The 16,602-nt window shown below is 44.0% G+C and overlaps 3 protein-coding genes across 7 annotated transcripts in view; 2 read left to right on the top strand and 1 right to left on the bottom strand.

Annotated features, from left to right (window-relative positions):
• The first annotated feature begins 346 nt into the window (after nt 1–346).
• On the top strand, nt 347–3,814 carry C8H1orf174 (chromosome 8 C1orf174 homolog). The gene is made up of 3 exons (XM_070759016.1): nt 347–439; nt 1,827–2,249; nt 3,044–3,814. The coding sequence occupies exons 1-3, from the start codon at nt 425–427 to the stop codon at nt 3,152–3,154; spliced, it is 549 nt and encodes a 182-aa protein (XP_070615117.1). The 5' UTR covers nt 347–424; the 3' UTR covers nt 3,155–3,814.
• An 18-nt stretch (nt 3,815–3,832) lies between these two features.
• Nucleotides 3,833–10,110, bottom strand: DFFB (DNA fragmentation factor subunit beta). Its single transcript, XM_070759015.1, has 7 exons — nt 9,962–10,110; nt 9,574–9,703; nt 8,639–8,827; nt 8,376–8,455; nt 7,507–7,677; nt 6,182–6,282; nt 3,833–4,420 (listed from the first exon to the last, which is right to left on the bottom strand). The coding sequence occupies exons 1-7, from the start codon at nt 10,064–10,066 to the stop codon at nt 4,102–4,104; spliced, it is 1,095 nt and encodes a 364-aa protein (XP_070615116.1). The 5' UTR covers nt 10,067–10,110; the 3' UTR covers nt 3,833–4,101.
• Nucleotides 10,111–10,194: 84 nt separating this feature from the next.
• The window catches only part of CEP104 (centrosomal protein 104), a 30,971-nt gene continuing 24,563 nt past the window's right edge, over nt 10,195–16,602 (top strand). For 2 of the 5 annotated variants that reach the window (XM_070759014.1, XM_070759011.1), the window contains exons 1-6: nt 10,195–10,283; nt 10,622–10,697; nt 11,872–12,002; nt 12,691–12,864; nt 14,525–14,663; nt 15,756–15,818. Coding sequence is in view for 4 of the 5 variants with exons in the window: in XM_070759011.1 (XP_070615112.1) it covers nt 11,890–12,002; nt 12,691–12,864; nt 14,525–14,663; nt 15,756–15,818 (489 nt within the window). In the remaining variant the exon portion in view is untranslated. Of the gene's footprint in view, nt 10,284–10,475; nt 10,578–10,618; nt 10,698–11,871; nt 12,003–12,690; nt 12,865–14,524; nt 14,664–15,755; nt 15,819–16,602 lie in introns of those variants that run through there. The other 3 variants (XM_070759013.1, XM_070759009.1, XM_070759012.1) reach the window with 3 other exon arrangements.

The following is a 16,602-nucleotide window of genomic DNA, read 5'->3' as shown; positions in this document are numbered from 1 at the left end:
GGAGGAAAAGTGGGGCTTGCCCTCTCTAAAGATGGCGGTTATTACCTCAACCCTGGCCTACTGTTTAAAATTCTTAGGAAACAGCGCTGAAGGCAGTGTAGCACCTCACTCTAATCCTTAGGCGACGAAAAGGTGAGGTGGAATTCAAAAAAACCTGAAAAAAGCTTCAGAGTTAAGGAGTTTCTAGGTTTGAAGGGGCTGTCATATAAAGGCGCCCAAAAGAAAGATGGCGACGGTGCTCAAGGCAAGGATGAAGTCCCGCCGGGAAAGGAGGAGGCCCTGTTGCCAGGCAACGACGGAAGTGGGTGTTCCCCCGTTCTTCATTTTAATTCGGCAATTTTACCGGAAAAGGGGCGCCGCGGGAGGCGGAAGTGCCGGCGGAGAGTGAGGGAACTTGGGTGGTGGGGGTCCTGCGGCTTCTTCCATGCGGGCCCGGCGGGTGAGTGGGATAGGCAGGGGGCGGGGCCTCTAGCTGCGATTTGCATACGGGTCTTCACGAATCAAGCGTGTAGGAACTACGGGGGGAGGGGGGGCGTATGCTAATTTATGCAAATACATGCTAACTGTTTAAATGCATGGCTAATGATAAGGTTTACTTAATAATTATGTGTGTATTAAATACAAACCCACATATACATATAGTGCAATTGTATACACACCTATGTAATTAAATATTAAAATTGTCCTTATCATTAAGGATATTATGCATTTTATATATATAAACATAAAATATTATATATAAGTTTGTGTATTTTATATATTTTAACTTAACTTTATATATTTTGTTTATTATATATTTAAATTATATAGTTATGCATTTATCTATATAAACACTAGTATAACTAATTTAAATAATATAAATCAATAACAATTCTAGTATACTGTAATTCTATTTTTTTATTTTTTTAATTATAAGTCATATTATGTATTCTTTCCACCATGTACATTAGTAGCACCCTAAAACATCCTTTTGCATATGTAAGTCGATATTTCCATCACTATTAGCTAACCCTGAATAAAATCGGCCCAGGTTCAGGAAGTCTAGTACTGTATGAATTACTGATAAGCATGTGCTAATGTGAATGGACACCAGCAATGGCGAGGCAGGCTTCCCCGTCCTGCATTTTGGGACCTATGAAGGGCATCAGGCTGGCCTCCAAAGAGCCCGGGTAGTGCAGTGGTTAGAGTGCAGCACTGCAAGCTGCTTCTGCTGGCTGCAGTTCAGCAGTTCAAATCTCACCACCAGCTCAAGGTTGACTCAGCCTTCCGTCCTTCCCAGGTGGGTGAAGTGAGGACCCAGATTGTTGGGGGCAAGAGGCTGATTCTGTCAACCACTTAGAGAGGGCTGGAAAAGCATTAGGAAGCGGTATATAAGTCTACATGCAATTGCTATTCTTTCCTTCCTTCCTTCCTTCCATCCATCCATCCATCCATCTATGCATCCTTCCGAGGGGGTGGTCAAATGAGGACCCAGATTGTTGGGGGCAAGAGGCTGATTCTGTCAACTGCTTAAAAAGCACTGGGAAGCGGTGTATAAGTCTAAATGCTATTGCTATTCTAAGTCCAGTCCTGATTTTCTAGCCATCCCATCGGCAATTGAACAGAATGCTGAATGATAAGGCGTTTGAAGGGACCTTGAAGGTCCTCTAGTCTAGTCCAACCCCTGTGAAGCAGGATCTTCCCTACACCCACTCTGGACCAGTGGCTGTCCAGCCTCTCCTTGAAGACCCTCAATGATGGAGCACCCACAACTTCTCACGGGTATGGGATGTCTCCTTACCTCCTGGGTCTTCTAACGGGCTTCCTTCCTCCTCCTCCCCCCACAGGGTCCTTCGCGCAATGGGACCACCAAGAGTCCCTCCAAGAAGCCGAGGTGCGAAAGGAAACGGGGGGCCAAGCAGAAAGCAGGAGCTCAGCTGGGGCTGGCTGCGGAAGCCCTCGAGTTGAGGCTGCAGGGCGAGGAGGGCCCTTCCAAAGACCCCCAAGATGTAGCCGAGGAGAACGCGGGACCCGGGGCCTCTGAGGCCACCCAGCCTCACCTGTCACGGAAGGCAGAGGGAGAGGAAGAGGAGGAGGAACCAGAGGAAGGAGGGAAGGCCTGCACGGCTGGCGCCTCCAACGCTTTGCAGAGGGAGCCGGGGCAGGCGTCCGGCCAAGCCAGCGAGCCGGACAACAGCATTTTCTTGAACGAGGACAGTAACCAGCCGCTGCCGATGGACCGGTTCTTTGGAAGCGTGGCGTTCACGCAGGTAAGGGGGGGGGATGCAGTTGGCCTTTTGTGAGGCTGGCTGGGGGGATTCTGGGAGTCTGCAGCGTTGGGCAGGTGGGTAAGACGGATAAGAAGGCCCCTGGCAACGGAAGGACGGACTCAACCGTTCATTCTCTGAATTTTATTTATTTACGGACTCAAGGCGGTTTACAGCAATAAAAGAGTAACAAGGATTAAAATATTCCGATGCATAGAGTAAAAACAAGTAAAAAAATTATATTATATAAAAATATATATTATTTTCCTGAAAGAGTAATCAATCCTTGGAACAAACGTCCAGCAGACGTGGTTGGTGAATCCACAGGAACTGAATTGAAACATTCCTGGGATAAACATAGATCCATCCTAAGATAAAATACAGGAAATAGTATCAGGGAAGACTAAATGGACCAGGAGATTTTTTTTCTGCCGTCAATCTTCTATGTTTCTATGTTTCTAAATAAAATCCCGTATAAAACAATCAATCATCCCTCATTTATATCACTGGCCCGAACAGAAAACGGCCCTCAGGCCTTCCAGCATTAAGTGTGTTTTCAATGCCTTTCAGAAGGCGAGAGTGGGGGCAGTATGAATCTTCAGGGGAGAAGTTGGTTCCAGAGGACCGGGGCCACCACAGAGAAGGCTCTTCCCCGCGGTTCCACCAGCCGACATTGCTTGGCTGACGAAACCCGGAGACATATGAGGCAGAAGACGGTCCCGTAAATAATCTGGGGGAATTGAAGACCATGCCAATTGAGGGCTACTAGGTCTGAAGGTGGGGTCTCTTTCTTCTAGGACCTCCCACCGGCCTCCTTCTCACGGACCAACACCAGCCGGCGGGAGTTCCGAAGAATGCATTTCATCGCCAAAGAGGAAGAGGAGGAGAGTGGAGACGAGGCAGTCTGAAGGTTGGCGATTCTCACCGAAGGGGGTTTGAAGGCCAGCGAGAACCAATCCCGGGTGAATTTTTTCCTTTTCCAGATGGCTTGAAGACTTTAAAATGTCCCTCGCTGTTGTAGAATCTTCTAGAGTTTGTATTCTTCAGCAAGAACCAGCGTTTGGGCTACTCGGAAAACCAAGGTGTCAGTTTCTGGCAAAGCCCATGGGTCACAGCGCCCACTACAACGACCATGTTGACAAGAGCCCTTGGACTCAAGGGAGCGACAACAGACCCACCCAGAAGTTGTGGGTGCCGTCTTCAAAATAAAGATTTGACCAGGATTGGAATAGAGACCCCTGCTGGAGCAGGGGGTTGGATTAGATGACCTCTGAGGTCCTTTCCAACTCTTGTTATTCTGTATGCTTCTTTCCCCCCAGGCTTTATCACTTCTCTCCTTATCTGAAAGCTCATTTTTAAAACCATATTCTGAGTTCGTTCAGAGCTGTTTTGAAGTTTGTAAAATTTGGCTGAGCTGTGGACTGCACACATTAAAGCCGGGTTTATTACGTTCTGTGAACATAAATGTTGGATGGGTTTTAAATAAAACGATGGCAGGTATGTGGGCCCTCCCTGTTTGGGCACATCTGTCCCTATGAATAAAAGGATCTATTTTAGAGCTCAAGAAATGGGTATTTTTTTAAAAAAAAAAGATACAAATGTTCACAAGATTTTGCTGCCTTAGATTGACACCACAAAATAATCACGGTGAATGAAAGGAACTGCTTTCATCACTTAGATAAGTAATAGAATTTATAATTTATATAATCTATTCTTAAATCTTTTTTAAAAAAAATATGGAATGGTGTTTAAAAAGCAATCATTTAAAAAACAAAAATGGCCAAACAAATTTGATTCGACACCTCTTTGGCAGTTATCATTAAGCAAATGGCACAGCCGTTAAGTGGGTTCCTTCTCAGCTATGGGGCGGGGTGGGGGGTGGGGTGGGGGGTTTGTTGTCCTCATTTTTAGAAAGTTTGGCGCTGGTCTTTTTTTTCATTTTCGACAATTGAACCGGGTGCTTATTCTTCCGGCCTGCCTTTTGTTTATGGTAGATTTTTTGGGGGTTGCAAACGAGATTGTGGACCGTTTTCTTGTGGCACACAATGTGCACCAGTTTCAAATTCTCCCTGGTGAACAGGAGCTGGTAAAAATATTCCCAGTCAATTTTCTTCCCGTTGCAGTCTTTCACGGCCTCGACTAAGGTGGGCAGGACCACCCGTTTCTTCTCAATTCTGAAACAGAAAAGAAGGCTAAGTGTTTTCAACATCCTTAGTATTATTCCAGGGCTGTTTGTAAAATCTTGAGGACTAGTGCCAAATCAATGTTCCGTGAGGCCAGGAAAATTCAGAATAAAGTGGCTACAGAAATGGCTTGGCTGCTGTTGTTTCAAGAATGGAAGACCCTCAGCAATAAGTCACTCAGCCTCCTGTTCCCTGTTCCTCAACTATCTATCTATCTATCTATCTATCTATCTATCTATCTATCTATCTATCTATTTATTGGATTTGTATGCCACCCCTCTCCGTAGACTCGGGGCGGCTAACAACAGTGGTAAAAACAACATGCAACAATCCAATACTAAAACAGCTAAAAACCCTTATTTTAAAAACCAATCATACATACAAACATAAAATACATAAATTGTAGAAGCCTAGGGGGAAAGAATATCTCAGTTCCCCCATGCCTGACGGCAGAGGTGGGTTTTAAGGAGCTTACGAAAGGCAAGAAGGGCGGGGGCTACTCTAATCTCTGGGGGGAGTTGGTTCCAGAGGGCCGGGGCCGCCACAGAGAAGGCTCTTCCCCTGGGTCCCGCCAAACGATATTGTTTAGTTGACGGAGAAGGCCCACTCTGTGGGACCTAACTGGTCGCTGGGATTCGTGCGGCAGAAGGTGGTCCCAGAGATAATAATTACCTAAGCCTTAGATCAGTGATTTTCAACCTTTTTTGAGCCGCGGCACATTTTTTACATTTACGAAACCCTGGGGCACATTGAGCGGGGCGGGGGGGGGGCTAAAAAAAGTTTGGACAAAAAAATTCTCTCTCTCCCCCTTCCTTCCTCTTTCTTTCTCTCTCTCCATCCCTCCTCTCTTTTTTGCTCTCTTTCTCTCCCTCCTTACCTCCCTCTATATCTTTCTCTCTCTCTCCTTCCCTCCCTCTCTTTCTCTCTCTCTTGCTTTCTTTCTCTCTCTTGCTCTCTCTCTTGCTTTCTTTCTCTCTTGCTTTCTTTCTTTCTCTTTCTTTCTCTCTCTCTTTCTTTCTTTCTCTCTCTGAGCTTCGCGGCACACCTGACCATGTCTCGCGGCACACTAGTGTGCCACAGCACACTGGTTGAAAAACCCTGCCTTAGATAGTTGAGGAACAGGGAACAGGAGGCTAAGGTAGGTCCGAAGGTAAACTGCGCTGTCACCTGGAGTCCTTTTCCGGCCAAAGCAAAGCTATTCAACTTCCCTTCTTGAGTTAGTCTAGCCTTTTTTAAAAAAAAAAAAGTATATATCTTTGCTACATAATTATTTTCATATTTTAAATCAGTGGTTCTCAACCTGTGGACCCCCTCAAAAGGCTGCGATGTCCTCACAGGACGTTTGTGGATTTTGATCACGATGCTGCAACAGTCAAAAGTGTGGAAAACTGTCGTTAAGTCACTTTTTCCAGTGCTGTTCTAATTTGGGTCATTAAACAAACAATTGTTAAGTCAAGGACCTACCTGTACGATTTTCAAGGACTGTTGCAACTTTAAACTGCCGCTAAGCAAGTTGTCATAAACTGAAGACTGCTAATAAACTGTCCAGAATTGCTAACAGGTGGCATACGCTTTTAATAAATGATACTGCTTTTTATTTTGAAATTCTTCCACCTCCCTACATACAGCAGCCAGTTGCTCAGCCAGGTAGGGAGGTCCACGGAATTTAAAATTCAAGGAATATTTTTGGGTTTACACACGGTCCATCGTCAGGAGAGGCCAAATATACTGACCGAACAGGGTGGGACTTACATGTGGTCGAGGTTCCACGTGCTGAACAGAATCCGGCTTTCTTTGTTCCCGTAAGGGTTGATGGAGTGTCTCCGGGAGCAGTCGTCGGTGTCAAAAGGGCCCTGTAGCCAAGGGACACAACCAAGGTGAATCCAAGTAGTCCCCAACTTACAAGGCTGCATTATTTATTTATTATTTATTAATTGGACTTTTATGCTGCCCCTCTCCAAGGACTCGGGGCATCAACAGAGGGATAGAATCAAGATCACGTGAAGGGTTAATATCCCTGTATAAGGCCTTAGTAAGGCCACACTTGGAATGCGGCATTCAGTTTTGGTCGCCGCGATGCAAAAAGGATGTTGAGACTCTAGAAAAAGTGCAGAAAAGAGCCACAAAGAGGATCAGGGGGCTGGAGGCTAAAACATAGGAAGAACGGTTGCAGGAACTGGGCATGGCTACTTTGATGAAAAGAAGGAGCAGGGGAGACGTGATAGCAGCCTTCCAGCATCTCAGGGTTGCCCCAAAGAAGAGGGAGTCAAGCTATTCTCCAAAGCACCTGAGAGTAGGACAAGAAGCAATGGGTGGAAACTAAACAAGGAGAGAAGTAACTTAGAACTAAGGAGACATTTCCTGACAGTCAGAACAGTTGATCAGTGAAACAGCTTGCCTCCAGAAGTTGTGAAGGCTCCAACACTGGAAGTTTTTAAGCAGATGTTGGATAACCATCTGTCTGAAGTAGTATAGGGTTTCTTGCTTAAGCAGGGGGTTGGACTGGAAGACCTCCAAGGTCCCTTCCAACTCTGTTGTTGTTATTGTTGTTGTTGTTGTTATTATTATTATTATTATTATTATTACAATTCATTATTATTATTATTATTACAATTCATTCAGTGACCGAAGGTCCCTTCCAACTCTGTTGTTGTTGTTATTGTTGTTGTTATTGTTGTTGTTGTTGTTGTTATTATTATTATTATTATTATTATTATTATTATTATTATTATTATTACAACAATTCATTCAGTGACCGAAGGACCGACAGCACTGCAAAAAGGAACTTAGGACCCTTTAAATGAATTGGTGTTAAGTTGAGAACTACCTGTAGGTTTTATTTTGGCATGGCCGCTGTAGGTTGGGATAGCTGGCTTCTCTGTAAAGCCAGTGTGAACACCCCTGTGCCTGTGGGCACCGACCTGAAAGACCCTCCCTCTCTCCCCACGCGTCCTGCAGTGCCTGGCCGAAGGTTCAACTTTGGAAAGTGTGAACCAGTCGATGCCACTAAAAGAAGGAAAATAAAAATGTTCAACGCCTTTGCTTTTACAGTTTGCTTTGATTTTCTTACTACTTACTTGGCAAGAGAACCAGCCTTCCGAGGTGCAGAGGGGGCGCCGGGTCTGTTCATTCCGGTCAAAATAAAAGCTGTTGTATTTCTCCAACTTCAGTTTCTCCACCATAGCTGCAGCGATCTCACCGAGTTTCCTTTTAAGGGTGGGAGGGAAGTCAGAAATGTAACCCCCAACCTTTGGAGGGAGAAACGCAAGTTTTAAATGTCTTATTTATAAATATTATTCAAAGATAATCAATGTTCCTTTCCCAAAAGCAAACTTCAGAGTGTTTTTTTTTTTAACAAACCAAACTGAAACCTGATAGATTAAATGCTAATTCAAACCCTGAATATGTTCTTTTATGTTATGGGCAAGGCATAATGGTGAAACCAAAGTATGAAATAGGACGGCAAAAATGCAGGGAATTATAGAGTTTGCCTTGCCCATAACATAAAAGAAAGAAAATCCCAAAGCAGCTTTAAAAGATCTGTGTCTATATTATCAGGTAGCCTTTTGCAGTCCATAAAAAGTACACTCGTTTCCATGTAATTAAGAGCACAATATGGAAAGAATTACAAATATGAAATATATTTTAGTGCAGCGTGTGTATCAAACTGTGCTTCACTTTGAATTTTAAGCTTTTCTTTTTTTTTATTTAATAAATGAGATAGTAATTGGCTACAAAGTAATCATGCAAAAATAAGCAACTTGTTTGACTGTTAAGTGCTAATCGGTTCAAGCAACGAGGAAAGGGTCAATCAATGATTTGCCGAATACCTAATCATCCTAAACAATGGTTGGGTAATACGGTAGGTATGGCAGAGGCAGACTTTGCCTCCAAAAATTTAAGGTCAAGATAAAGACTGAGTAGGGAGTTTTGCAAGCCACGTTACCTCTTTCATGTATCCACGGATTCTGCTTTCACAACTGTGGCGCATATAACTGGACTTGGTCTTAAACCGAGATTCAACCCCTAGGAATGGTAGGAAAAGAATCTATCAGTCCTCTGCTTTCCCCCAAAAAGCGTCTTGGAGCCACATTCCAAATCTAAGTGAGATTGTCAAGTTTCCAGTCCTTAAGGCTGCGTTTCCCAAAACTCTCGACATCCTGAGCATTTTCACCCACAGACCAGACAAGACATTGGCTCAGAACTGACCTTCAAACCACCTCTCGTCATCCTGTCTGCTTTCTGCAGAAATATTTTCACTGAGATTCTGAATCAGGTCAGACAGCAATTTGCACCTCATGGGAGCCTCTTCACCTGACAGCAGCCTCTGAGCTTCCTGGACCATGTGAGAGGAACAGCTGGAAAAAGTGCTCAGGAAGCGCTCGATTTCACTGACGTCTTCCCAGAGAAAAACACAAGAAAACCAAGGGTTATTCATTCTTGCAGATGATTAGCTTTAATGGCAATCTCTCTCCCTCTCTCTCTCTCTCTCTCTAAATACTGGTGGGTGGGTGAGTGGGTGTTGTGTGCTGGCTCAGCAGCTGCACGCTGTGTTGAAACTTCCTGGTGAGTCAGTGGGGTAATTGATGTATGCTGATTAGTTGATGTATAAATATTTCCCCTGTCAAATCACCCTGCTATACCCAAACATGAGAGAAGCATTGTGTATTGTCCTCTTGTGAGCCGCTCCGAGTCCTCGGAGAGGGGCGGCATACAAATCTAATAAATTGAATTGAATTGCTTCTCGGCCCCACTGGGGCCATATTCCAATGCAAATAAACTTTTTATAGCCAACAAATATAATCTATAAGTGTTAACATATTTTTGCTGATAATGAAAAGGAAAGGAGAATACATACTGTATAAATATGTGTGTATTTATGCATCTGTATATTGAATTAAGACTCTGAGGTTTGCACATTTTGTAGTGTGTCCAAGTTGCTAGTCCTCAGAGTGGTGTTTGCAGACAGACAAGACGCTAGTCCTCACTAAGATAAAAGTTTTTTTCCCCCCAAATTCCTAACAGGGCTAGAAACCAACTCTATTTGGGGCTGGTTGGAAGAGGAGCTCCGGTGTGTTTGTGTGTGCGTGTTTCATGTGTCATGGGTGTGTCATTGGTGTGTGCCCCCCCCCCCCCCGACTTACACCCGTTCCATTCCTCCCCGGGGCGGAGCAGGATCAGCTCGTCGTCCTCGGGCAGGTCAGGGAAATCCTCCTCGCTGACTTGGACGCCGTCCTCGTAGAAGCCCAGCCGGCAGCCCTCGACCACGGGCGGCTGCAGGGAAGCGGAAAAGCCCGTCAAGGGAACCGTTAGTCGGACAGAGACGCTCCGGCCAGTCCAGGGGTTAGGCAAAGCTGGCTCTTCTATGACATGTGGACTTCAACTCCCAGAATTCCTGTGCTAGCATGATTGGCTCAGGAATTCTGGGAGTTGAAGTCCACAAGTCATAATAGCCAACTTTGCCTACCCCTGCACCAGTCGGTCGGCCATCACCCCCCTCCCCCGCCGCCGCCTCTCCTCCCGCCTGCCCACCTCCAGCCGGGAGGCCTTCCGCAGCAGCTCCGCCAGGCTCCCAGCTGCCAGCCCGTATTTGCGCCCTCCGGGCCCAGCCCGCACTTTGAAGGCCTTAGGCGCCATCTTGAAACCGCGCCCGGCGCTTCCCTACACCATGATTGGTCCGGAGGTAGCCAATCCGCGGCGGCGGCGGCGCACGCACGGAAGAACGCCGCCGCCGGCGTCCCATTCGCTTCCCCTCCACGCCGGCCCGCCACTGTGCCGCCGCGCTCGCGCCTGCGCAGTGGTGCCGCAGCGGTTGCTAAGGGAACAGAGGCCCTGGTGATGGAGCCGGAATAAAGTAGGAGGCGAGGGGGGCAGATGGGGCGGGGGGGCTCCCCTTCTCTTGGCCGCCCCTCCCCAACGGGGGGGTTAGGGGGGCTCTCTTGGGGCGGGAGGGAAAGGGGCGGAGCCTCTCCTGAGAGCGAGGGCCAGTGGGACTGCCCGCGACTAGATGGCAGCGGGGGGGGCTAATAGACCGGGGGGGTCGCGTTACTATCATTGGGATTGATAGTATTATATATATATAACATATACTATTATAATCGGGATGGGGGGAGGGGAGCATCGCCGGACCCGAGAGGAGCCAGTCAAGGTGAGCTGTGCGCCCCCTCCCCTTTTTTGGCCCCCTCCCCGCAGTCGTCTTCATGGTGGTGAAGGACGCGCGAGCAGAAGAGGCCGCCCCCGCCTGCCACGACGGACGGATCGATTCCAGGTGGGCTGGGCGGTGAGGGGGTACATGCATGCAAGCCCAGAACATGCAAAACATGTCAATCTCATATGCATGCAAAACTGCTGTGCGTGCAAAACGTGCCAATCCAACCTATGCAAAGCATGGGCATGCAAACACAGTACATGCGAAAAAAAACCACGCCATTCCAACACATGCAAAACATTTGTGCGTGCTAACACTGGACAAGCAAAATGTGTTCCATTCCTGTACTGTAGTTACCCAGAATTAACATCGAGAGAGACAGCTACAGAAATCAAACAAATGTTTCTTGGAGCTCCTGGATGGAGTTGAGCCTTTACTGGCTGAATCCCCTTCCTGACGCCTAGGCGGAGTGGGCAGCAGATATTTTCTCTTTGTGCTCAGAGAGAGAAACATATGCCGACTTATTATTATTATTATTATTATTATTATTATTATTATTATTTATTAGATTTGTATGCCGCCCTTCTCCAAAGACTCGGGGCGGCTCACAACATAGCAATAATACAACATATTACAAATCTAATAATAAAATTTAAAAATCAATTTAAAAACATTAATATAAAATAACCAGTGTCATATGGTTGATAAGCTCCAAACAGATCTATAACTAGTCTCCTTTCCTTTTCACTCATCAGCAAAAAATATGTTCCCATACATATGTATTTATATTTATATATTTTCATATTTATGTATTTAGGATAGAATAGAATTTTATTGGCCAAGTGTGAGTGGACGCACAAGAAATTTGTCTTTATTGCATATGCTCTTCACGTTCATAAAAGAAAAGATAAGTTCAAAGAAACCATTTGGACAGTATTTCACCAAGGCTGTTGTTGTCGGCACCATCTTGGAGAAGTCATTTTATCATCCTCTCTCCTGTTCCTGTTAATTATCTTATCTAATTCTGTCAACTTCATATAAAAACCGTATAATTTAGTATCTTTTTCAAAATATCTTTATACCTGACAATATTTCCCATGTTAACAATATTTGTATGTATTAGTGCTTCCGTCATCAAAAGCCAGACTGGTATCTTTAAATATTGTTCTCTTAACTTTCTCCCATACTAACCATAAGGCGTTTCTTATATAAGATATAAGATATTAAAACTCTGTAATCTTTAATGGCGAGAAGCTGCTTCTTTTGTAAAAAGCTGGCTGTTCTTTCTTCCCAGTTAGCACAAGAGGGCAGGATGCCACATAAGATTGGGTTTATGGTTATAAGTTCATCCGGACATGAGGACGGCTTCAGTGCCAAGGAACTGATGGTTCACGCGCCAACGGTCAACGGATGGAGGTCGCCAAGGTCAGGTCCTAAGATATTCTAGATATTTAATGTGCTCTTGGGGGAGTCTTGCAAGAATCCAGAATGTTTTCTTGTATTTAAAGAAATTGAACAATTAAATAAATTTATATGCAGCCCTTCTGTTTTCCACTGTTCAAAAAAAGATTATTTCCCCGGACAATAAAGCAACTAGAAAAAAATACAATTTCTCAGTCAGAGACCTTTTAAAAAGTTTAGCATGTCTTTCATCTCCACTGTTAGGAAAACAGAATTGTGAAAAGGTCGTAATTCAAGCCCAGGATTGTAAAACAGTCAGCCAAGAAAGTTTTCTCATAAATCATACGTTTCATGCATTTATGTTAATTTTCTAGGTTTTTAGAGTCCTATGGCTAGAGTATTTTATGTCATGTTAAACTTATCCACATTGAATTAGGGATATTCAGAGAGCTTAGCTTTATAGAGACATGACAATTTATTTTCCTTGCTTTTTTTTCTTCTGTCCCTTTCTCCTTCCTTCTCTCTCTTCTCTCCCTTTCCACTCTTTTTCTACCTTTCCTCCTTCACTCCCTCTCTTTTTATCTTCCTTTCTTTCTCCCTTCCTTCCTTCCTTCCTTTGTCACTTCCTTTCCCCTGGTCACTGAGTGTAATAAAATATTCCCTCCATTCCAACCCTGGCATGGGGAATCAAAGAAATCTTCTTTATTTTCAGACTCTGCCAGTACCCCCAAGAAATAGTCCTCCAGATGGTGGAAAGGTGCAGAATTCGAAAATTGCAGCTCCTGGCTCACCAATATATGATCTCCAGCAAAATTGAGTTCTATATCAGTGAAAACCTGCCTGATTATTTTGCACCCTATAAAACAGAGCAGTTCCAGAGACTTGGGTGAGCTTTCCCTTCCCTGACATTTGTCGGTTTTCCTGCCCTCAAGGGATCAGTCAGCAGAAATAGGTGGTCAGTGGGCACATGGCATTTGCCCAGCCCTCTGGCTGATTCCGATTCGGACCAACTGTAAAAGCAAGGCGCAATTCCAGATAAGCAGCCACAGATCCTAAAAGACGTGTTTGTGAATGCCTGGCTGACCCTTTGCTTATTCTCCTTCCCTTAGGAATTTGAGAGAATTTGTGGATAGCTTAGGATTTCAAGACAATAATTTGAGATTTGGGGTGGGTCTATGAAAAAGATGGAGGCCCCGTCCAACACACACTGTAGAAATCACAGATACAAAGACATGATTTCTAATCAAAGGGGTGGGTTGCGCACATAGGTTTGATCCTATCCTACCCACAGAGGGCATTCCATATTCTTATAGACATGGATAGTTAACCCACATTTTACTCTTTTCCCTAAATACACAGAAAGTATAAGTTTTAGACTTAAATAAGACAGAATAGTGAGATGCTTTTTATTGACAAGATAGGTTTTCTGTATCGTTGCAATAATCGGCAATAACCTACAACACACATAGAAACATAGAAGTCTGACGGCAGAAAAAGACCTCATGGTCCATCTAGTCTGCCCTTATACTATTTTCTGTATTTTATCTTAGGATGGATATATGTTTATCCCAGGCATGTTTAAATTCAGTTACTGTGGATTTATCTACCACGTCTGCTGGAAGTTTGTTCCAAGGATCTACTACTCTTTCAGTAAAATAATATTTTCTCATGTTGCTTTTGATCTTTCCCCCAACTAACTTCAGATTGTGTCCCCTTGTTCTTGTGATCACTTTCCTATTAAAAACACTTCCCTCCTGGACCTTATTTAACCCTTTAATATATTTAAATGTTTCGATCATGTCCCCCCTTTTCCTTCTGTCCTCCAGACTATACAGATTGAGTTCATTAAGTCTTTCCTGATACGTTTTATGCTTAAGACCTTCCACCATTCTTGTAGCCCGTCTTTGGACCCGTTCAATTTTGTCAATATCTTTTTGTAGGTGAGGTCTCCAGAACTGAACACAGTATTCCAAATGTGGTCTCACCAGCATTCTATATAGCAGGATCATAATCTCCCTCTTCCTGCTTGTTATACCTCTAGCTATGCAGCCAAGCATCCTACTTGCTTTCCCTACTGCCTGACTGCACTGTTCACCCAGAAATCACTACCCCTAAATCCTTTTCTTCTGAAGTATTTGCTAACACAGAACTGCCAATACAATACTCAGATTGAGGATTCCTTTTCCCCAAGTGCATTATTTTACATTTGGAAACATTAAACTGCAGTTTCCATTGCTTTGACCATTTATCTAGTAAAGCTAAATCATTTACCATATTACAGACGCCTCCAGGAATATCAACCCTATTGCACACTTTAGAGTCATTGGCAAATAGGCAAACCTTCTCTACCAAACCTTCCCCTATGTCACTAACAAACATATTAAAAAGAATAGGACCCAGAACAGACCTATTGGCAGCTCACTAATTCATTCCAGACATCTTTTTCTTAAAACATAAAATATTGAACGTCCATCAGCACCAAAATGTTCATAATACAGGTAAAATATAATCTACATTAAATCTCTCTTTTTTCCCCTCCTCTACAGTTATGTCTCCCTTTCCGATAACGAAAAGACCGGCTACAGGGCCCGGGAATTAAAATCAGTCTATGTGGATGCAGTTGGCCAATATCTAAAGTTGACTTTCCACAAAAACTACGCCAATCAGTACAACCTGTACAGCCAGGTAAAAACTGGGCCCCTTTAGATCAATGTTTCCAAACCTCAGCAACTTCGAGATGTGTTGACTTCAACTCCCAGAATTCCCCAGCCTGCCATGCTTGTCCTTCCACCGCCCAACAGAGCAGAGAGATTGCAGGGAAGGGATTATAAGAGAGGACACAGTGGGATACACATCAGAAATAATGCATTGGTGACAGGGAATTGGGAGCTAAAGTCCAATGGGTTTGGAAGCACTAATTGAAGGGAACACAGTGTAAAAATCATTGAGGTTGATAGTAATATTCTGATTTTGAATGGCCAGAGAGATCCTGTCTATAGGGGCCATAACTTGCCTGAAAAAAATACAAATTATTAAGTTTATTATTAATAAAAAATAAATAATGTAGGATGTAATAGTTGAATTTCCTACATGGATAATTAAAAACAATGCGCTGTATTTTCCGGATTATAAGATGCACTTTTTTTGTTTCCCAAAAAGGGGGTTAAAATATCTGTGCATCTTATAGACCAAAGCCCTGCCCAGCCACCAGTAGTTTTTTGGCTCCTGCCTGCCCTGTTTTAGGGCTTTTTTCAACCTTTTCCAGGCCTCTTTTGGACTGTTTTTTAGGCTTTTGCCAAACTGTTTTCAAGTCGTTTTCCAGCCCATTTTTAGGCTTTGTTTGGGCCATTTTCAAGCCCTTTTTCCCTGTTTCTGAGGGTTCTTTTCGGGTTGCTTCTTTCCAAAAGATGGGCCAGAAAAAGGCTCTAAAAACAGACAGAAAAAACACTCAAAAACAGCTCAGAAAAAGCCTTGAAAACGGGCAGAAAAAAAGCTGGAAAAGGTCCAGAAAAAAGACCTAGAAATGGGGGGGGGGGGCACACACAGGACAAGAGCTTTTGTTGTTGTTTTCCTCTTCAAAACTTAGGTGTGTCTTATAATCAGGTGGCTTTATAGTCCGAAAAATACGGTAGCTAACTTTGTTTCTGTGGCCTATTGGATTCTTCTCTCATTTTCTTGAAACCAAAATAAATAAGACGTCAAGACGGCTCCCAAACGGCTTTTGAAGGATCTCAGAAGCTCCACTCTCTCTCTCTTTCCTCCCTCTTGTTTTTCCAGGTTGCTCTTGTGGCAATAAACATCATTGGAGAACCTGCAGATTTGAGCCATGAGAACAGCCAGGTGCGTCCCGGGAATTTTGCAGGAGGGAAAACAAAATGCAAAGAGGGTCTTTTCCTGTTTGCCCCCAATTAAACAAAGATTTGCAACCGTCCTAAGTTGCGACTGTGATAGGCAGACTGCATTACGGACGTAACTCAAGGAGCAACGGTCTGCAGGTAGTCCTTGATACAAGTGTACAGTTTGAATTTTGTCCACACAACCATGGGATGCTGCGATGGTTATAAGCAGTGATGGGCTGCAAATTTTTTTTTTACTACCATGCTGTGGGTGTGGCTTGTTTTGTGGGTGTGGCTTGCCAGTCAAGTGACCAGATGGGAGTGGGTTGACGATCAGAGGGGGGCTTAAAGATGACCAAAGTGACCTCACTCACATCAAGTGTTAGGGTTAGGGTGCCTGGCCTCTCCCCGCCTCCAAGAGATACAATTTCCTTCTCTATTGACTATGACGGAACATCCAAAATATGCTCTTTAATTCTATGTATAAAGAAACATAGAAACATAGAAGACTGATGGCAGAAAAAGACCTCCTGGTCCATCTAGTCTGCCCTTATACTATTTTCTGTATTTTATCTTAGGATGGATATATGTTTATCCCAGGCATGTTTAAATTCAGTTACTGTGGATTTATCTACCACATCTGCTGGAAGTTTGTCCCAAGCATCTACTACTCTTTCAGTAAAATAATATTTTCTCATGTTGCTTCTGATCTTTCCCCCAACTAACTTCCCATTGTGTCCCCTTGTTCTTGTGTTCACTTTCCTATTAAAAACACTTCCCTCCTGGAC

Source organism: Erythrolamprus reginae, chromosome 8 (genome assembly GCF_031021105.1).
Source record: "Erythrolamprus reginae isolate rEryReg1 chromosome 8, rEryReg1.hap1, whole genome shotgun sequence".
NCBI lineage: Eukaryota > Metazoa > Chordata > Lepidosauria > Squamata > Dipsadidae > Erythrolamprus > Erythrolamprus reginae.
This window is presented reverse-complemented; position numbering and strand designations above follow the sequence as displayed.

Coding starts and splice junctions, on each gene's coding strand:
- C8H1orf174 (XM_070759016.1), top strand. Junction 2,250..3,043: donor GAAGCGTGGCGTTCACGCAG/GTAAGGGGGGGG, acceptor TCTTTCTTCTAG/GACCTCCCACCGGCCTCCTT.
- DFFB (XM_070759015.1), bottom strand. CDS start 10,066: ATGGCGCCTAAGGCCTTCAAAGTGCGGGCTGGGCCCGGAGGGCGCAAA. Junction 8,456..8,638: donor TGACGAGAGGTGGTTTGAAG/GTCAGTTCTGAG, acceptor TACCATTCCTAG/GGGTTGAATCTCGGTTTAAG. Junction 6,283..7,506: donor AAGGCTGGTTCTCTTGCCAA/GTAAGTAGTAAG, acceptor CCTTGGCTACAG/GGCCCTTTTGACACCGACGA.